At 35.6% G+C, this 21,792-nt stretch overlaps 5 protein-coding genes across 5 annotated transcripts; 2 read left to right on the forward strand and 3 right to left on the reverse strand.

Moving 5' to 3' along the window:
• Window positions 1-1,692: 1,692 nt before the first annotated feature.
• On the forward strand, window positions 1,693-4,886 carry EV154DRAFT_414255 (Lipin/Ned1/Smp2-domain-containing protein; the record flags this gene model as incomplete). Its single annotated transcript, XM_051595603.1, has 5 exons — window positions 1,693-1,749; window positions 1,834-1,879; window positions 1,933-2,135; window positions 2,370-2,484; window positions 2,953-4,886. 5 exons carry the CDS (start codon window positions 1,693-1,695, stop codon window positions 4,884-4,886), a joined length of 2,355 nt encoding a protein of 784 aa, XP_051461349.1.
• A 2,216-nt stretch (window positions 4,887-7,102) lies between these two features.
• EV154DRAFT_497425 (uncharacterized protein) lies at window positions 7,103-7,568 on the forward strand. Its single transcript, XM_051600270.1, has 2 exons — window positions 7,103-7,323; window positions 7,377-7,568. The coding sequence occupies exons 1-2, from the start codon at window positions 7,140-7,142 to the stop codon at window positions 7,490-7,492; spliced, it is 300 nt and encodes a 99-aa protein (XP_051461350.1). The 5' UTR covers window positions 7,103-7,139; the 3' UTR covers window positions 7,493-7,568.
• A 211-nt stretch (window positions 7,569-7,779) lies between these two features.
• Window positions 7,780-8,211, reverse strand: EV154DRAFT_560011 (uncharacterized protein; the record flags this gene model as incomplete). The annotated part of the gene is made up of 3 exons (XM_051605584.1): window positions 7,780-7,813; window positions 7,876-7,899; window positions 7,982-8,211. The coding sequence occupies 3 exons, from the start codon at window positions 8,209-8,211 to the stop codon at window positions 7,780-7,782; spliced, it is 288 nt and encodes a 95-aa protein (XP_051461351.1).
• A 27-nt stretch (window positions 8,212-8,238) lies between these two features.
• Window positions 8,239-9,679, reverse strand: EV154DRAFT_437693 (DHHC palmitoyltransferase-domain-containing protein). Its single transcript, XM_051596860.1, has 5 exons — window positions 9,414-9,679; window positions 9,257-9,351; window positions 8,954-9,207; window positions 8,471-8,896; window positions 8,239-8,416 (listed from the first exon to the last, which is right to left on the reverse strand). Exons 1-5 carry the CDS (start codon window positions 9,568-9,570, stop codon window positions 8,341-8,343), a joined length of 1,008 nt encoding a protein of 335 aa, XP_051461352.1. The 5' UTR covers window positions 9,571-9,679; the 3' UTR covers window positions 8,239-8,340.
• Window positions 9,680-17,980: 8,301 nt separating this feature from the next.
• On the reverse strand, window positions 17,981-19,500 carry EV154DRAFT_478040 (uncharacterized protein; the record flags this gene model as incomplete). The annotated part of the gene is made up of 4 exons (XM_051598153.1): window positions 17,981-18,366; window positions 18,723-18,834; window position 19,025; window positions 19,478-19,500. 4 exons carry the CDS (start codon window positions 19,498-19,500, stop codon window positions 17,981-17,983), a joined length of 522 nt encoding a protein of 173 aa, XP_051461353.1.
• Between the last annotated feature and the right edge of the window lie 2,292 nt (window positions 19,501-21,792).

Below are 21,792 nucleotides of genomic sequence, written 5' to 3' on the forward strand. Positions count from 1 at the left end.
ATATACGAATGGTTACACGCTATTTCATGCTAGACAGATCACACAGTTAATTTTTCAAATATGAACTAAATCGTTATTAATATCATTACTTTCATTTTTGCTTATATTCACATTCATCATTTGGCGTTTAGCTGGCGTCATGGATGTCTGGATCTTGCATCGCTTTGTCAAGCCACGTGACGCATGATTGTATTGTTTTTTTTAATGATTTAGGTTGCTACGTCATGGCCGATACGGGTATTGAGTAAGTGGACAATTGAATTATGTAAATGGAGTGTATGCATCGTCTTATAAGCAGCTATTTCTTTTTTAAGATTAAGGCAACAAACAATAAGACCATTTGTATAGTAAATTATCTCATTCTGACGTAAATCACGCGTATCAATTCCCACTAAGAAAATTTGGAGTATACATAGAGTGAAGACATCCTGCATATACGGTTATTACCTTTTTTTAGTAGAATTTTGACTTTTTTTATATGATGCAGAAGACTAAGCGTCGTTTACGATAAGTATTGGCCTCACAACAGACATAAAGATAGCGCTTAAATGCTATCAAAACAGGTGTCACAACAGACTTAAACTTATTACCAAGTATCTGGCAATTCAACCAGAGATAGCATCCAGCTCAAGAGAAACGTTCCATAGATACTTGATTAAAGTAGTATCATTGACAATGGACAGCGAGAGTTGATACTACTACTTAGATACTATAATATTTCATATCTTGAGCTTATATTTCGTGTTAAAAGCATTTAAACTCACTCACAAGACGCTTGATGAAGTAATGGATCATTTTTATGCCTACGTTTATTGGAAAAAACAAACTTTTGCTAAACTAACGTTCATGTAATCTAAACTTTATTTGCGTAAAATGTCATTCTCTCGTACTAGCAAAAAATTGTCAAATAACTCGGCAGAAAATAAAGAGAGGTGTTAGACTGTATGTTTCCTCCTATTTCATAAGCACATAACCTTTTACAGAGCCGACACTAACTGCGAAAGGTTTTTCTAGGCGAATTAGAAATAATTTGAACAAACATTTAGAAGAAGAAATAGAGCCAGCTTTATATAATCAGACATTGTTAAACATTCCTGTAAGACAAGATATCAGTATGATTACTTTACTAGTAGGCCATATCTATTGATCGAGCGTATCTCTCATAAACGCATTAAAAATGTGGTCATCATTAATGTTTAATCGGATCTTAAATACAGTCTGTACGCACTCTCGTCGTCACATGCCAAAAAAAAAACGAGACAATAATCACTTTTTTGTTTTGTTTCTGGTTTCTCTTCTTTTTCTCTCTTTAACTTGAACAAACATAATACGACATAATCAATGGAATACGTTGGTAAACTAGGAAGTTTGTTTACTTCGGTGCACAACTTTTACAACGAGATTAATCCCGCTACATTATCCGGTGCTATTGACATTGTGGTTGTGGAACAACAAGATGGCGACCTGGCATGTTCTCCATTTCATGTACGATTTGGCAAATTGTCAGTACTGATGCCTCAAGAAAAACGTGTAAGTTCATTATTATTTACCCTTCAACTATCTACTGAATATTGTTATAATAATAATACTAATAATAAAAACAGGTCCAAATAAAGGTCAACGGTGAAACTGTGCCGTATGTTATGAAAGTAGGTGAAGCAGGTGAAGCGTTCTTTGTGTTCGAAACAGAACATGAAGTACCAGAAGAGTTTCAGACTTCTCCCATCATGGAAGCCGTACCCGAAAAGAGTCAAGAGGTAAATACGTACTGCATTCGTCTTTTAACACCATTTTTTATTTTATTTTATTGACAAAAACTCACGAAATAAATAGGATCCTCCTTATCTCGATATCGGTGAATCCAAAGATGACATCAAAGGTAAAATATTCTCATACACAATAATAAACACAAAAAGGCTAAATAATATACAGAAGGAGACACGAAACAAACAGATAGTTTTGAAGACGAAGAAAAACATCAACATCATAAACTTTCGGTACCTGCAGAACTTCAATCACCTAAAATGATCATTGAGGAACAAATGGATAAAGTTGTTACGAAAATGGAACCGCTCTATGAAGAACCCATCATTGTCAAAAAGAACGAAAATGACGGTGCTACATTGATTGAACGGGTCATTCCAGAACCCATCACAACCACCACTGTCGCCAAAGAAAAATTCATTGTCAGACCTTCTCAAGGCGATATCTACAGCACTTGGATGGACGTCACACACACTTCGGTCCAGCGCACAGACAAAAAAGATACGTCTGATACTGAAGAGACAACAGGACATGGCAAAGGTGATGAATCTATCGTCTTGGATATCGCAGGTTATAAAACAGGCAGCCCCGAAGATGAGGATGAGGATGAGGACAGCTGGTCGCATGAAAAGGAAGAAGCTGCTAACCTTGTCAAGAAGGAAATCGTTGACAAGTTGTTTATGAACAAGAAGAACGAACAAGAATTGTTGTCAGATAACAGTGATGTCTCTCAACAACTTGTTTTGGAAGAGTTGGCTGCCCAACAACAAGACGATAGAGGACACCAAGCAATCACAAAAGAGGAAGAAGCAGCTGTGGCTCAACAAAAGGCGGATGATAAGCAAGATTCTCCTGCTGAAGCTGCTGCTCATGTCGATGCAGAGGCTAGTACTTCTGCCGCTGCTAAAAAAGTAGCTATTGCTTTAAAAGAGGCCGCTATTGCAGCTAAAGAAGCAGATCCCGTTATCAAGGATGATATCAGCAAAGAGATGAGTAAGGTTCAACTCACAGAAGAACCCGTCACAACAGCTACCACCGCCGCCGTCACCCAAGATGTTGTGAAAAAGGACGTCGAGGTCCCTACAAAACGTGGTCTCTGGGGCTGGGGCAGTGCACGTCGTCAAACCACCAACGAATCACTTCCTGTCAAACCACAAGAAGAAACACCAGAAGCAGCACCTGCTGCAGCATCAGAAGCAAAAGCGGCAGAGGAAAAACCAGAAGCTGAGGCTAAAAATCCCGAGGAGTTGGATTTGATCACAACTGGTACCACCTACCGTATTCAAATGAGTCTCTGTGGTGACTCGGTGTTTGGTAAAGACGAACAAGAAAATGCACGTGTGTTTGATGAGCACATTTCAACCTATGATAATTTCACACATAATCCCAACATGTTGAATGATAAACGATTGGTGTTCCGTTACGAAAACAGATATTTCGCAGCAGGCCATACGGGTCCCTTGTTCACTTCCTTGTTTTTGTTTAAGAAACCCTTGGAAGACACTTCAGAGACTTCAGAGTCAGATTCCAAAGTCTCGGATAGTAGAGAATCATATCAGTTTGGTAAAGGTTGGAGACAATGGTTAAGTAGATCTTCTGTTGCTGCTCCCACAGGTATGATCGAAACCGAACAAACTGAAGCAACACCGCGTCACAGCGAAGACACAAATGCTGGACAAGATATCACCACATTCACAACCACAACAACAACAACATCAGTAGGTTGGTCTGCTGATCATGTTCATCCAGGTCAAGAACAACCCGAAGCATTTCCAGGACCTCGTAAAGTATACGCTAAGACACTGCGTTTAACTTCGGATCAACTGAAGAGTTTGAATTTAAAGAAAGGTGCCAATACCATTTCATTCTCTGTATCTTCTGCTTATCAAGGTACAGCAACTTGTGCTGCCAAAATCTTTTACTGGAACTATGGTTACTCTGTGGTGATTTCAGATATTGATGGTACCATCACAAAATCAGATGCGTTAGGTCATGTATTTACCATGATTGGAAAAGATTGGACTCATATGGGTGTTGCTAAGTTGTATACAGACATTGCTAATAACGGATACCATTTCCTTTATTTGACCAGTCGAGCCATTGGACAGGCAGATTATACACGCGACTATTTGAAAAAGGTAGCGCAAGACAAGTATCAATTGCCAGACGGACCCGTGATTATGTCACCCGATCGACTCTTCACTTCCTTTCACCGTGAAGTCATCATCCGTAAACCCGAAGTGTTCAAAATGGCCTGTTTAAGAGATGTACAACGTTTGTTTGGAGGTCGTGACCCATTTTATGCAGGTTTTGGTAACAGAATTACAGATGCTCGGTCTTATCGTAGTGTCAATGTCCCCACCTCACGTATTTTCACCATTGACCCTTATGGTGACTTGAAACTCGAACTTTTGATGGGATTCAAATCTTCCTACATTCACCTGAACGACTTGGTCGACCAAATTTTCCCTCCCATCAATCGTGTCATTGATGAAGAATACACTGACTGGAATTTCTGGAAATCACCTTTCCCCGAAATCGATATACCTGAATTGGACATTCCTTTAGAACCCACTTCTCCAAAACCCAAACCCATTAAACCTGATCCATCCGTACTTCCGTCTTCCTCTGTCGTAGCTTCTGCTTCTTCTTCTAGTCGTAGTTTACTCCGTAGTTTCACATCCAGATCCGATTCCAGTAGCAGTCTGCAAAGTAACCGTAAATTACAATCTAGTTCTAGTACGCCTACCGTGCTGAAAAGTCCTAAAGTGTTAGCCAATGACAATGAAGTCACTAGTGATCAAAAGGCCGCCGTGGTCAACACTGGAGATGTGGATGACAATTCAAGTCTGCTAAGCACAAGCCCCCCTACCAGCGCATCCTTAATGAATAAAGTGTCAAGTGGATTTGGTGGTGTCAGGTCGACTTTATCACGTACCTTTTTATCGTCCAGTGAAAACGGGTCTTCAAAATCCATCAAGGAGGATATCAAGAAAGAAGAAGTAGCAGACGTGAAAAAGGAAGCCGATGTGAAGGAAGACGAGGAGGAGGAGGATGAATCAAAGCAAGATGTAGATTCATTATTAGATGATATTGATATGGATGACATTCCATTTATTTAGAAGAGCAGTATGGTGAAAAATTTTAACTTGTATAATACACGTGCGTCGTATGATTGGTTTCCTATTAGTCTCATAACAACAATAATAATAATAATAAACATAACAAACAAAACACAAAATATAAAACCGTGGGTGTTTTCATGCAAGTATAAGCGTTACCGCCATTTTTTTGGTCATTTGTTGCTGCATTCATAGAATCCAGACCTGCCTCATACATAACTATCGGCATCTGGAGTTCTAATGACGGAAAATTTGACATTGAGAGAAATAACTGATGACTTATTTTACTATCTCACGACAAATGTCGCATAGAAACATAATATATGGATAGCCAAGATTGACTAACCACCGTTACTAACAAGACGTTATAACGCTAAATAACTACGTTAAGTAAAGCGCGCGTTTGATAACGAACAGATAGGAAGCTTCAGCCCCAAATAAGTTAGTTCTTTTGTAATCAATTTAGATAAAGAGGTCTAGCTTCACCGTAGATAATTAATTATAACGGCCCCGTTCCCCCAAAAGAATAACCCCAAAAGTTTTTTTTTTTTTCAAGCAAAGTCCCCAGAATTGCTCAGTAAGTCAAATGTAAAAGGAGGAATGGAGATGTATCAGTAAAGGGATAAAGGGTTCACGTCAATTACGCCCATGTGAAAAATTGTTGTTGCCTACAAAATAGTGCGGGTAAAAAGAAAAAGGAAAATTATCATATTTCGAAGCCTTAATTACGTGCTACTACTTGCCCTAAAATCAATTAACCCTTTTTACTATGTAGCTCCTACCAAAACTGCTTCTTCTATCAAAAATAGTAAGTGTCACCACTGTCATGACCTGGATTTCAACGTGAATTTTCCATAAAACCAAAAACATTTTAGTCTAGACACATTTTCTATGCAAATGCTCCTTCTCCAATGTCTAGTAAATAAGCTGCAAAAGCAAAGAGAGAGGTAAAACAAAAAGATTCTTCATGTATTATATACTATTTTTAATCTCAGTGACAACTCTCTTTTCTGCACGCATCGGACAAATATATTACCGTCTACTCTATTTTTTTTTTTTTTACCCACACATCAAAGTATATTTTACATGTAAACTGAAATTCAAATGTGACCAACAACAGGTTTTTGTTTTTCCTAGGGCTGATCAATTGATCCATTAAAAACTGACCATGATTTTTATTTTGGGGGATGAGCAAATGACTAAATTATTATGCATACAGATAAAACACGTTATACAAAAATAATAGAAATGCACACACACATAGAATATGCATTCAATAAAAATATATGCACTCACAGATGGTTATGCATTTATATATATTTACACACGCACACGCATTAAGCATTATTTTTTGATATATACAAGTGGATTTTTATTGTTATTTAGAGTTTGTTACTCGTCAAAGACACTATTGAAAGTGGGACTAAAAGTAGCGTTATCATCAGTAGATAAGGAGCGGTAAGTTTGACCAGGATGAATGAGAGTATCACCAACAGATTGGTTTTCATTATTATACAATGCATGGACAGGGTTATAGTCTTGTTGAGCCTGTTTGGGAGTCATGGATTGTTCAGGCATGGATGGAATGATTGTATAGCTACGAACCAAGGGACGAACAGAGACAGCACGACGAAGAGCCAACATAGTAAAATAAATTTATAGAACAAAAAATAAAAAGAGTAAGGAAATAATAAAAGCAAAAAAAACGCCCTTTTTTATATAAGGGAGAGGTAAGCCCAAAAAAGAGATTTTGGGCATTTTATTTATTGTTGTTGGGGGGTTGGGCGTAAATCCACGGCTTCTGCGACTTTTTCGGTTTGTTGTTGTTGTTTCCAGTGTAAATAACTCAATGAGTGGATCGGTGCTTTAGTAGATTCTACGTTCAGTGGTGGTCCCGCAAACCAGAGCACAGGCCCGTCTTTCTGACGCTTGAATGACGCTTCTATTTTTTTATTTTTTTTATTTTTTTTTTTTTAGCTTCCTACTGAGTTTCTCATGAGCGTTTTCTTATCATTAACAACTTTTACCAATACTAGCTTCTTGTGGAATAGGGGCTTCTGCATTGCCATACGCGTAGGAAGGATATTGACTTGGTTGTAATGGTTGTTGCCACATGTTGCAATGTTTAAATTAGAAAATAATAAAAAATCTTTCAAAGCCAGTAAAAAAGAAAATAATAAGAGAGAAAAGCCGTTCCCACTTTTTTTAAATAGGAAAAATTTCTCTCTTTTGTAATAACACTGTTTATATAAAATGGGAAAGAAACAAACTGCTAGAAACCAACTTGACGACGATTTTGAAATTACAGGCGATCAAACCTATGCTCGCTCTTTAGGTCCTCGAGGAAATCACCAACATGAAGTCGAATTATTAGACGGATCCAAGACATTAGTGACACTTCCTCCCAAATTCCGTAATGTCGTTTGGCTCAAGCGAGGTAAAACGTCAAGAGCAAACATTTATGTAATTATGAAACTCACAAATATACAGGTCATTATGTTATTGTGGATCCTACCGTAGGCATCACTGAAAAGGTTGGTGGAGAAATTGCCTTTGTTCTTTTCCCCAAAAACATTAAAGATCTCAAAGCTGCTGGCAAATGGTAAGAAATAGTATTCTCCTTCCATTAGCCAAAACTAACTTTCAAATATTAAATGTAGGCCTGCTCAATTTTCAGAGGCAGCACCAGCGGTTAGTGATCATGAAGAAGAGAGTGATGATGATTTATTTGTAAATAACAATCGACCAATAATGTCTTCCGATGATGAATCCAGCGAAGAGGAAGACTAGATTAGAAAATACCCCACCTACATAATAAAAGTTCATGATAGATACGAATAGGCTTGGGATTTCCCAGCTGGGATCCTTATTATCATCATGTCGTCGTTGCATTTCACTGAAGATCAGTAACATGAGCCCCGTAATGCCTAATAGTGAGACCAAAATAATCGTGCTCACAATATTCACTTTACGCCAAGCTCGCTCATACTTGTTATCACTCTTCCAAAAGATACTAATAAGCCAAACCGGGGGAAATAGACTTTTAAGGGATAATAAAGTCAGTTCTCTCTCCTATAAAATACACATTGACTTACAATAGTCCGATTAAAAATAAGGCTGCATTGATGGGGAAATGGCGGTTGTTTGATCCTCGCTTTCGAATGAGATAACGGTTTGTGTTGCTGGGCATGGGAATGCTTTGGTACTCGTTGTGTTGTACAGCTGGAAGAGATGGCGCGCTAGGCTCTCCTCCAGCACTATATGCAGGCACTCCTTGATTATAAGAGTCAAGGTCTGAGGAATGAATGGGTCGCTTTTGATCCATCGTGTGAGTTTAAAAAAGAAAAACAAAGAAAAAGAGAATGCTAAAATTTATTATAATATGTACACAAAAACTACGCACTGAAACAGCTCTTTTGTACGAGGTCACAATGGATGGAGGGGAGATTTTTCTTTAGTCACTCATATCGTCTGCGCCTAAAGTATCATAGGCATAATTATTGATTGGAAAAGAAGAACCATCACCTACACTATTCCCGAGGATAAATAAAATAATACAAAGGGACATCCATATTACCACTTACGCTTTACCAATGGGTATAAACCGTCTGATCAAATCTTTACCAAGCACTTGTTGAACATTCTTTCGTGTTCCTAAATCCCAAGGATTGAAATATTTACTACGCATAATGTCAACACGGTTATTGTTATTTCCGAGTCTATAATTAGCCTTTTCATAGTACTCGATTGTTGTTCTATTCTTGCATAATTGACGTGTATGAAAAATGGTAAATGGAACAAGGAACAAGCCAAAGATACCTGAGATAAACACTAATAATGCACAGTTCAAATTCAGACCCAAAATACTCATAGGTCCACTGGCCTGGATTAAGGTAGGTGGTAGACTTGCACCAAACACAAATACACAGTACATGGATGCATACACTAAGAATAAATAAAACGATTTGTAATTATAAAATCCTACGCAATTGTTAATCCAAGGACAATGACTATAAGAATAGAGTGTGTTAGTTGCATTTATCGCGTAATATATACATATACTTTACTGGTCCATCTTTAATACACATCGATTACATTGTCTGCAGTGATGTGTTCTATCAAATTTCTCGAGCTTACACTTTTGACAATAACGTCTGGCACCATCCCGTTTTACGGTAATCGGAAGTGGACTGTGCTGCAGATCTTCTTCGATATTTAATACTGCGATCGTTTGTTTGTCTTGCTCTTCGACGTTGTTGTCAAAAGTGTCGGTCAATAAACCCACATCCTCATCTCTTTCCTCATCCCTCTTCTTGTACATCTAATCAAATATTCAGTTTAATGTCGTCTTTACAGGAAGCAAAACTTACATCAAGCGTGTAACCCGGTGAGGTTCGGCAAACAACCCAATAACTCCACATGCATAAAATAAATAACGGATGGTAAAATAATATATATAAGGAGCCTATACTTTCCCCATGTGAGTTCATTAAACATTGTAAGCTTTATTTCTTATTTTATTTTTACCTTGTACACCATGGCCTTCCGAAACAAGATTATAACACAAACTAAAGTTGAATGCCCAATAACTCCATATGAATATCAAGAGTAACAATATCACTGGCGATGCATTGACAAAGGCCATAATAGCCCTCTGTATACTAGCACATGAAGGGCATTTCATTTCTAGCTTTATTGTTTTTGTTTTCTAGTAACAACGAAAAAAAAAAAAAGAATGTAGAAACTCAAAATTCTGCTATTTTTTTTCTCCACTCTCCCCCCTTTTTTCGGAGTTGTGCCAAGTGAAATTTGTGTACATTTGAAGTTGCCACTCAAGTGTATCCATGGTTGACCTGCAATTTACAGGCTTGAAAATTTCTGGCTGCGACATTGTCGAAAGTGCTTATAATGTATGCGCATCTTTGTGTGGCACCCATATTTGAAGCGTCAAAAGACTGGTTTATTCATCTTCGTTTTTCCCTCTCTCTCTTTAAAGACTCGTTTATTTTCGAAATAGCTATTATATAGAAAACCATAAATCATGGTATATTAAAATTACTTCAGCAAATCCAGACTTCCCTCTGCATTTTTCACCTGACAACCGTATCCTTAAGAGCTACCCCAAACCCCGAGGAGAATATTTTACAAAATAAAATAAACTCACGCTGCTTTCTTTACAGTGTTTCAGACGAAGCCAGGTTTTTTTAAATTTTGATTCGTCCAACTTCTGAATTTACAGTAGAAACACTATAAGCGCTCACGTTTATGGCTGACATCTTATAAATGGCAATTAAAAAAATTGCTTTGTATATGATTAAAATGGGTCTTCCCTCAAAAATTTATGGCCCTATGGTTTACATCTAACTGAAATATGATTATTTTATGGTATTATACGCACTTTTATGATCGTCGATATGACTATAATCCCGATTCTCTTGTTGTTGTTTTTTGCTATTTTTTTAGATCTTAAATGGTTATTCAGCATATGAGTTTGTCAATACTAAAACTGTAAGATAGCATTCCTAGAAAAAACCATGCTTTCAAATTAGATCCAATGTTGGTTTCTGTCAATCTGCAAATCATTTATGCATGCACTTTTTTTCGACTTGGAATTCCGATCTCCAGAATACAGATAGAGTAGAGACCCCACTGATCTACAATATAGGGATATGTTCAAAGCCAGTTGTGTCCTCGTTTTAGAGAAGTTAAATTGTCTAGTGAAGATCCTGTCAACATCAAATGACGCCAACCTCTAAACCCAATAACGTATACGTTTTTTTATATAAAGGATGTTTTTTTTAAAAAAATTGTACTATTTAACTTGTCATTAAAATGCAACTTTCATAATTCATCACTTCCTTATTGTTTGTTGCAACCGTTTCTTCCTCGGCCATTACAAGAAGACAAGATGAACTATACGCAAATTATTTTTGTGCTGTAGCTAATGGACAGAATGGACAGTGCTATGTAACAAACATGGAAACTTCTCCGTGCTTAAATGATGGTGATTTAGACGGGTGTATAGGGCGATATTCAAACTGTACTGCGTGCAAAATAATCAAGGCTGACCCTTATGGTATATCTAATTCCCACAAAACAAATATGAAAGATTGGTGTCATAAACTTGGTGGATCGTTTGGAGAATTTCAACAGGGTATCCAACCTTGTGGTGCTACTGTTTAATAACTTCTATTTAAATTTATAAGTTTTCCTTATTACTTTTCTGAACAATGTCAAGATGGTTTTTGTTAATAAATCAAGATACGCTTTTATTAAATAAAGTGTCCACCTTATGAAATGGTATCCATCTTTCTTAAACCTGGTTCATTTTATCAGAAAATTGGTAATAAGCACGTACATTGATATATAGTAGCGGCAATTTATGTTTTGGGTTATAAAAGTAGTGGTTGTAGTAGCAGCTGTTCATCTTTTCTTAGTCGCAATCTCATCTCGGCATAGGCTCCCTAAATAGCCTACATTTATTAGGCTCGTCTCAGTTGAAACAAGCACCAACTTATGTGATTAATCTGTAATCCTTAAAATATGATAGCATGTCCATGCTTTCAAAAAAAAAAAAAAAAAAAAAAAAAAGACCTGTTACTAACACTATCTAAGAAAAATTGTTTATAATTTTAAAGAATAATCCATTATCTGAACCCATCCTGATGCTGCAACTTTCTCCAAATCTACGGTTTATCTTACATCCTTTTTATAACAACTTATTTGTGGGATATAACTGTAAGCTGTTTTTTCGAGTTACTGCGGTAATATGTAAAGCATTTTACAAAGGAACATTGTTGAACTTGGTTTTGGACAACACAATTGAATACCAAAAAAATTATTGGTAAACAATAGTTGAATAGGGGTCAAAGCGCTAAAAAATACATGTGTGCGTAAAATTTACAGATTTAGACAGAAAAGACAAGAGAGTTAGGAATATCTGTGCTTCTTGGAACTGCCGTCATGATTAATTCTTCTTTTGAGGGTATAGAAAAAATTGTGAATCCCTTCCCTTAATCATAAAGTTGTGAATTTAACTATCATTTTATATACAAATTATTAAGAGAGACCAAAGGTACCCCAGGACGGCTATATGAACTGATTTTCGATACCGTGCACTCAGAGACAGACCAAGTATAATCTGTATGTTACTCATGTTTCTGATACCACATCATCCATCACACCCTTTGTTAATAAGGACCACAATTTAATCAAGATAAACTCACTGTACAAGTCTTTCCAGTCACCAAGGATATGGAAAATCAACTTAAAGGACTCTACGATTTTTAAACCTCAAACAGTGGAATGCGACTTGCAAAATTATTGGTTTATTAAAAAAAATTCACTTACTGATTACAGTAACACCTTCAAGATCTAGGAGTTGGGTCATGACCACCTAGTCAATCACCTCACTTGTTGGAGAGATCTGTTGTTTCCTGGTCCAATTAAATTTTTTTATAGTATCAGTATACTTTACCCTGTCATGAATGTTTGAGTAGTCTAAAATATGCTGAATTCTACTCTGTACAGCTTGTAATAGAGATGGTTCTTTACTTGAGACATACTTCTATATAAAAGATTGCATGATTGGCCTAAATACGATATACGAATGACAGTTGGATACAGAATGCTATACCACTGAGTTACGATATCACCGATCGAGAAGAGAAACTTCTCAGATCAATCAAGAATTATAAGAAAGAGAAACTTAATATTAATAGTTCTCTCAATGGATTAGCTACCCAGAGAGAGAATAAAACAGCTATTAATATAAATGGTTCATTTACTTATATATTGATATAATTATACTGCTGATAAAGAGTATAAAGAAATAGTGTATGAATTAATGGATACCTAGCTTCTACAACCAAATATACAAATATCGATAAGACATTTTATATTTGGGATCGTAATTTATTCATTACAAAGATAATGAATAAATGATCAACTATTATGTTCTATTGCCAATTACACTTGACAAACAAGTATGCATCTTTTACAGTAACCGTTGCATGATCTGATGAATAAGTGTCTCGTAATACTAAAGATTTATTAGAATACTCATGCTCCCGATCCACTGATATGGGACAACGTTATTTGGAAACAATTCTAACGAGTAGTATCCATTTAACCCAAGGCGGGAAACAAAGTATAGATCTATTCCAAAACCAGAAAGGTTGACTCATCATTAAAACTCAGGAGAGTTGTGCAATATAAAAAGGATCAATTATTTCATAGCAGCAGAGTTCTTTTAGTCTATTTTTACCCTTAATAAAAATATACTTTTATCTCATTACTTTTCTATGTAATATTTTGTCAAATACCACACTATTAATAGGTACATCTTGTTTTAAACGCGCCTTGGGTGTGTTAGATAAAGGGTGTTGTAAGCGTATGTAGCACTGTGTGTGATTATCTGCATATAATAATAACTTGAACAACCACATTAGATCACATGATATATAATCTATCTCTACACAAAATCAAACAACACCATCATATATCATACAACATCATATTAGACTACATAAGACCATGTAGTATAGTAACATAAAATGTCCAATGAGTGTGGAAATCGGTGTAGATTTATAAAAATAAAAACAAGAAAAATTATCAAACTTGCAAAAATTAACTAAGGCTTTATTAAACAAATAAAAGGGGGTCTTTATATACACATTATTTCAGACATTGATCACAGATGGGCTGATGACGGTCGTGGGTAGATTCATCCAGATAATACTCGGATGTAATGATCCCATATAGAAAGGCCATAATGAGATGTCAATAACAATAACAATAACATTCATTCTTAAACTGTGTATGTCTTGTAGCACAATATTCAGGGGAAAATGTAGTTCTTAATTCAGATAGCTGTGGCACCTCAATGTGGCTGATGTAACCTTCATATGTGTTCATATCAATGTTATTATTTAAATGTATGTCTTATACTTGTATGAAGGATGATATGAGATCAAGCCTGTACATAAAGTAAATGATCAGTATTTAATATAACAGTATCAATAAGAATTATATTTAGGATTATCAAATGGAAGATTTAAGAAGTGTAGATAGAGTCATATATTAAGTATATAGCCTCGATCACGACAATGAGAACATATAATATCACAATCAACTAATCTATACAGAAGGAGTAATCTACAACAATGCTATACATTAACATGATCTAGACACATATTATTATGAGCTATTAATAAAGCTAAATATTATGATACAATTTAGGCATTAGTTAGAATACTTAAGAATACATTATCAATATAAGCGGTATCTAGTTGTTTGCAAATAACTAGTTCCTATTGAAAAATACTACACAGACTTTAGGACTATAGTGCGTGAAGCAGTGGAAAGCCTGACTACGTATTTATTGGGCTTGAAATTTGCCAATACCGCTGTTTATGACTTTGTGGTTAATGAGTAAATGATTTATAGACATTGGACCCAAATAAGAAGTTCACCAGAAAGTATCGCCACAGAATCCAAATGGATAAACAATTTCACGCCAACAGAAATATCTTATCGAAGCAACTGTATTTTCCTTCGACGAGTCTGCTTTTCATGTCAATATGAGCCGCAGCATGGCTTGGCCTACAAAAAGGGACTAGAGATGTTGTTGTTCAGACTAAGACAAAAGCTAAAACTACAACCATTTTATGAGCAATTTATTTGCAAGGCATTGTCAACATTAAGATGAGAGTGGACGATTAAGAGAACCCCAAGAAAGAAAAGTTACAGGGGAGTCAAAGGCAAAGATAACAGTAAAAACTGTCCTTGGACATTACTTTAATTTCATTTCTGCTACTCCAGATGTGTTGGACCGTCATGAACAAAAACATAACTCACGGTCCAAATAGACACACTATTATGACATGCGGTTGGTATACCTTGATAGTCTACTTGGATATTAATCAGTAAGTACAATTGTGCCTGTTAGATTTTGATGGATGGACGCCGTATATCTGGTGACATTAGCATCCCATTCACAACTATTTTAAACGACTTGGGCAAGGCGAGTTAAAGACTTAAGCAGCGGTACCAACAGCTTTATTAATGAGGCAAATATTGCGTAGATGCCTGCTTTGATTGTGCAACAATTTTGACAGGGTCAACACTGGTTTCAACATCCAAAAATGACTATCCTTTTTTCACAAACCTTTTTATTCTTATTAACTACCAAACTTACTTCCTTGAATCCTTCGAAATTAACCCTTTATTCGTTGGCATTGCCGGTGCCCTGTTCCTTCTAGCTGCCTGCTTATAAAACAAGTGGTTATGATTTTTTTTTAACAATGTACACGAATCTTTTATGTTGATGCATATCATAAAGTGGGCAATCTTCTTGTTGAGTTTGTCTATTCTTTGACGATTATATGTGGACCGGGATAAAGTGGAGACACGAGCTTTACTGTCGTTTTGATCTTTGATTGAGGCATCGAAACGCTTTCGGCTTTTAAAGTGGTTACTGTCAGGGTCTTTCAACTTTACATTGAAATTCTTTAGTCGTTCAAAATGTTCGGCGTCACGACTTTTCATCAAATCATTAAAACGCTTTTGTCTTTCGAAATGATAGTTGTAACTAGTGATCCTGAGCTCGACACCTTGTGGGTTTTTTCTCAAGCATTGGTCGCATTTACACAGATGAAAAATCATTTTTTTATAAAAAAAAAGTAATAAATTGATCAATAAGATAAGAGAATTTTAACTTCACGCGACCAAGATTAAAAATCCACAGGGTTTTCGGGTTTTGCATTTGTAGCACAAACAAGAAGATATCTTTCACTAAAGTGATTTATCACAGATATATTTTTTAGGTTTAGAAGAATCACCAAAGCAAATACAGACTGATTTTACAAGTTTGGTATCACTCTCATTCTTGATGCTTTACTTTACACAGCCGCGGACTCGGTAGCGGAAACCCGCAACATGTTGCGTAATTCCACGACATGTTGCGGAAAGACGCAACATGGTGGATAAAACACGCAACCATCGGCATATAATTTTTTATTTATATTTATTTTTATTTTTCCTTCCTTTCCTCTTTTTAAATTTTTTTCTTTTACAAGCACTGTCATTAGATCAATTGTTGAAAAGAATATAATTATAATAAAACTTGTCTACGCATTACAGAGAAAGATACGACCAACTTACAAATCAGCTAAAGAACCAGCAGAATAATGATTAACCTTATGAGTATAGTTAATTTAAGGCAAACAAGCTTTATAAGAAGAATATAACTCTTCTTTGACCAATAAGGAGCAAATCCGTAGAAAAATGGATGATGTGCTTCTACAAAAAAGTATTACAATCAGCTACTGTAGAAGATGTTTTAGCGTGATTCGCACTTTAAATAATTTGCTATAGATTAATAAATTTGTTCATTTAGTTTTCTCCCTTTCTTTCTCTTATAACTTTTTTTAAGGCAGCCCGGAATTCTGCTTCGTGTTGTAAGTGCTGTTATTTAAGTAATAGATACCGTAGATTATACAAACTAGGTAAATATGACATACGAAATACAAATTATTATTATGTCATTACACTTTAAAGTACCAAGAATTTGTGTGTATACATTGCCATATGCTGAAGGTAATTATCATTTGAATTTCCAATACGGTTTTTCTAAAGAGTTGTATAGATTTCGAGCCGTCTTTGGAATTGAAAAGCAGGTTTAGGCTGTGAAAATTTTTCAATTAGACTATATTTTTTTCTTTAGGCTGTAAATTTTTCTTTTAGGCTGCAATTTTTTCTTTTAGGCTGCATTTTTTTTTAGGCTAATAAAATGATTTGGTCTATATACTGCTACATCTCGCGGGACTCTCGAATGTTACCTGTATCTATAGGCGGCTGTTTGGCTAGTATGGTGTTAATTGGGCCCGTTAATAGTAAGTGCAAGAAGTATTATGGAGGTAAGTGCAAGAAGTATTACGGAGGTAAGTGTACCTTATCAATTTGGAGATGATATGTACAAAAATTATAATAAATAAAGTAAAATACAAAATAAAAATTGAATAAAATAAAACGTTTTCATTTAAACCCTGCTTTTTTATTATATAATGTATTTCTTGATTGCACAACAGTATAAAGGTTCATCAGCATCAATAATAATATAGTTAAAGTGATGTAATAACGTACGTACTACGTTTTGAGTGAAAGGACGCTATATTATGGTAAAAAGACGCATCAAGTGGAATTTAGTAGCTACTAGAAGTGGTATAAATACGCAACATGCGGAAGAAACCCGCAACACTAGGTGGTAAAAACACGCAACATGTAGCAAAAACCCGCAACATTAGGTGGTATAATTTTGGAGTTTTACCACATCCGGTGGTAAATGAACCACAATTCCGCAACATTCGGTGGTATAAAATGGACGTTTTTACCACCAAATGTTGCGGGTTTTTACCACATGTTGCGGGTTTTTACCACCCAGTCCGCCACTGTGTTATCTTCATTTTTAGCCTCGCAATAATCGAAGTGCATAAAAAAAATTGTACTGGGATAACATAGCTGGGCCCGTAAAAATATTCAGAATCCAATAGATATGCGATCCAGAGGCTGTAATTGATTTTATAACCAATTGAATGGCAATCCAGAGGCTGTAACCAAATAATTATAATAATGCTTCAATCAGGACGATAACTATGAGGGTACGATCCAACTGGTGATATGTAATTATACGCAGACAAATATTGTCTGCTGACATAAGCTCGAACAATAAAATGATAAGGATATACTGTACTTATAAAAAAAAAAAAAAAAAATGTAAAGGAGCTTGTACCTTTTTTCCTAGTCAGACAGTTACATATGGTCTGTTTTCATCTTTCGATAATTAATGGATTTACTTTAATACCTTGTTTGTGACCTGTTTAATACAAGAGTTAATTTTAATTAATCAATAATGAAAATGTTGTTAGATTCAATCTTTCTTCCTTACTTTCGCCACTTTATTTCAAGATGAAACGGAAAGCCCAAGTGGATGATAAAAGAAGTATGTATATACTGTTTTTTATACACTTGTCAAGTACTGACCATATATTTACTACTATTAACAGATGTAAGCAGCAAACCCAAGACCTTTACTTTTAGAATATAGCCACGGGGAAAGTAGCAGTACTGAAGGTACAAAACATTACTAATTTCGATACAGAAATTTGACTTCTTCCTCCAGTAGACATCAAGATCATTTCCGATTTTGGTATAAGCTTGTCTTGGTTTTTCTCACCTACAACATTATTAGCGAGATTGTTATCAAACGCAAGTTGACCAGCATTAGGGATGATTTTCAGTTGATAAGAAAAGAAATAATTTCGTAATCTACTCTTATTATCGTTGAAGGGAACTTTAAAGTTTGAAACAGCAGTTTCCAGTAGTTCAGATATTCTAGTATTATCACTAGTGCTAGACGTGAACGAAGCTATATTGCTATTTAAGCAATAGAATTCTAAGGGAACATCTCCGTCTGAAGAGCCTATATGTAACAGATATGTAAATACATTGTCGTATGCAAGTGGTATAAAAAGAAATGGTCTTCATACCAAACAAAGCAAAAAAATAAATCCAATATGATCCAAAAAATTTCTGAAAGTCTCTCTAGAAAAAGTCTACCAACAGGCGCTGCAACCGTAATCAAAGCTAAACCCGAACAAAAGATAAAAAGCAATCAGTTTGATACTTTTAAGGAAGCAGATATTCCAGCATCTGGTTTGTGGGTCCAGCAAGAATCAAATCAACTCACAGTTTATAAAAACCTCCGCTTTAATTCCATGCTCATTTGAAGAAAGAATTTATCTCATATCAGTTAATGACTTATTCGTATATTTATACGTAGGAGATCACTAGTAAAACAGATCATATCTCCATCAGGAACTTTAGTCAATCCCAGCTGCTCTGCTTCCAATTTTTCGAATATTTGAACTTGATTATTGCTTGGATCATTCTAAAATTTGGAATATTAAACGTTATTAAATTTAACATTTCAATAAAAAAATGCAAAACTTAGAACATTAGTTTTTTTCATACCGTGTTTTTGATAGGAAAACTGCAATTTGTTCCTGGTCAAAACAACCTCAAGCCTACGCTTAAGCTTATAAAAGCAGTGCTTATAGGCTGTGTCCTCAGCTTAATACACTATCAATTAGTGAGAAGTGTCACATGTTGACTTTTATTTATAGTGGTGCACGCTTAATCACTTCTTATACCATATATTCCAAAAATAAAAAGCCAAATCAATATTATCCACGTTTAATATGTCAACAAGATAAATGCGTTTTCAGTGAATAAATGATACATGTTTAGTAATAACAATACAAAAAGTCATTAGGCAAAAAGAAAAAAAAAAGTCCTAAAAGGACGACACAAGTAGTATCGCATCTTCTCTTCTTCATCTGAAGATTTTCTAAACGTGGCTGAGTGTTAACTGAGTCTTTCTCATGAATAGCTTCCTGGGTCAGGAAAGTTTCCACAGTACTTCCAGTGTTCTACAAAACTAGCCAAGGCTGTATACTATCTCTCATAAATTGGTGGCCAGAAGAGAACGTCTTCTGATATAATTTCAATAAGATGCTAAGCAGCAGTCTTACCAACGATTGCTTCCTGTCCACATTTTTTTGAATGTTGTTGTAAATACTCTTTCTATGAAGGAGGCGGTACTTGGAAAAGCATTAGTCAGACGGATAATTATATCTGATGGCTCAGAAGAGACAGCAAGCATGTAAAGATAATGTTTTTAAACCACCCAGACCTTTATGAAAAGAAAAACAAAGTGATTTATATCTCAAAATCCAACGTCAGCCTAGCATTACACTCCAACCAACTTTTATAAACATTACATAATAGGAGAATTTTCAAGTTATCTCACATAATGTACAAAGTCTCCAGGCACACTTGGATCAGATCGTCAACGACCCCGTATATCTATCATCTGATGTAATCCTCCTCAATGAAACATGGACATTACCAACAGATAATTTTGAAATTCCCGGTTTTAAATTGGTTTCGGCTGTTGATTGTATAGATGATGTACGTAAGCCCATAGGCAGTTGCTGTTATGTCTCTAGCTCGATATTAGGAGATCATACTTTTTCAACAAGGCTTTTTAACAGTAATAACTCCTCCTCCTCCGTAATTGTGTCAACTGTCACATTTAATTCTACTCTCTACTGCAGCATTTATGCGTCTCCAGATCCTTGCCAAAACCCTGACCTACTGCTGGAAGCATTAGAATTTATAATTCAACATCAATACATATACTTGTAATTGCTGGTGATTTCAATTTAGACTTCAGCCAAGATTCGCCAAAAAAAAAAAAAAAATGCAATTGTTTCATTTTTTATTAACCATGGGATCAAAAGTTCCCTCACTCCCTCAGTCAAGTCAACTGAATACTTTTATTGATAATATTTTTACGAATCAAGATACATTTGATTCTGGGAGATATATCTCATTTACAAGCTATCACGAACCTTTGTGGTTGTTAACTTAAAATAAATATGATATTGCAACTCTTATAAGCTAAGCCCTCGTTTCTGATGTGTCCTCCGGGAACCACGTATCTTTACCGGAGGGCCCGTTCAATACGCCTTTAAAAAATGGGATCAGCGACCCGAAAGGGAGCCCCATTATTATTATTATTTTTTTTTTTTATGTGATCGACTTCAAATTTGGCACTTGATAAAAATTCAATGGATAACATACAACAATCTCCTTATTACTCACAATAAATTTTTGTGATAAATCCTCTAGATTCCGTGTATTTTCACTAGCTGTACGTCTGCTTCGTACTTTTTTTTTCGCATGTGGTTGAATGTCCGCACGCATCACCATATGATCTTTTTACTAGGAAGCATACATACTCATCAAACACATTTACTGGCGATGATCCACAACTCAAGTTGCACCATACAGTTGCAGCTTCACTGGATAAAGTGGCCAATTCTTTCTGACTGCTACAAACCCAAAACTATTCTATTTATCAAATGCAATGCGGTATTTTTGCTAGGCGATTAAGCGAATTGATATCGATAGAAGGTTTGATTTTTAAGGCAATCTAACCCGCATCTAGCATCTTTCGCGTATACCTCTGAAGTGTAAATATACGGACTCTCACTTTCGTACGGATGTAATGATATAAAACATATAAAAATGTAAATGACAGTAGCTGGTTATAGATATGATTGCTTTTTATTTTGTTTCTTGTTTTATTTGATTATTTAGGACTAACCTTTTCAAAGATGTCCCAGTGGTCCAACCTAATAAAAAATAATCAGTCAAAACATGTTGTACTTAATACCGAATAAATAACTTACTCTGGGGTCACATATACATATGTTAAAAGGAATTTGAATAAGTTGACGGGAGGCTAAAATTGAAAATTAGAATATTGCGTATAGATTGTTATTAGATTACTTACAGGCACAAGTGGGGGAATAGCCATGGGTTCCTTGAGGCTTAAGTACACCTCCAACACATGCAACATTATCTGTAATATAATAATTAAAAAAACCAAAATCATCATTAAAAAGACACTATATACTTACCTCAGCATCCGAAGGCATACCAGCCGACTTGGGAGTGTAGCGAAAGCCAGCCAACTTGTTGCTTTTGGATAAATCTATATTTTGGGAACCCGATCAGAAAAACATAATCCTTCCTTTACTGCGAACCTTTTAATTCAGCTTACCCAAGATACGGTTTTTAACATAAAGCATACTTTCTTCGTCAGTGTGACCTTGCAACGCCAGAAAATCCACGACTTCTGAAACTGTAAAATCAGCATTGGCCTAAAATATAAATGTTAATATGTCAAACTCTCTCAATCCATGACATTATTCTTACGTTAAACCCAGGGATCACCAAGGAGAGGGCAATGGTAACAGAAGGTGATTTTACCAGACTT

This window comes from Mucor mucedo (genome assembly GCF_025094135.1).
Source record: "Mucor mucedo strain NRRL 3635 chromosome Unknown EV154scaffold_14, whole genome shotgun sequence".
Classification (NCBI taxonomy): Eukaryota; Fungi; Mucoromycota; class Mucoromycetes; order Mucorales; family Mucoraceae; genus Mucor; species Mucor mucedo.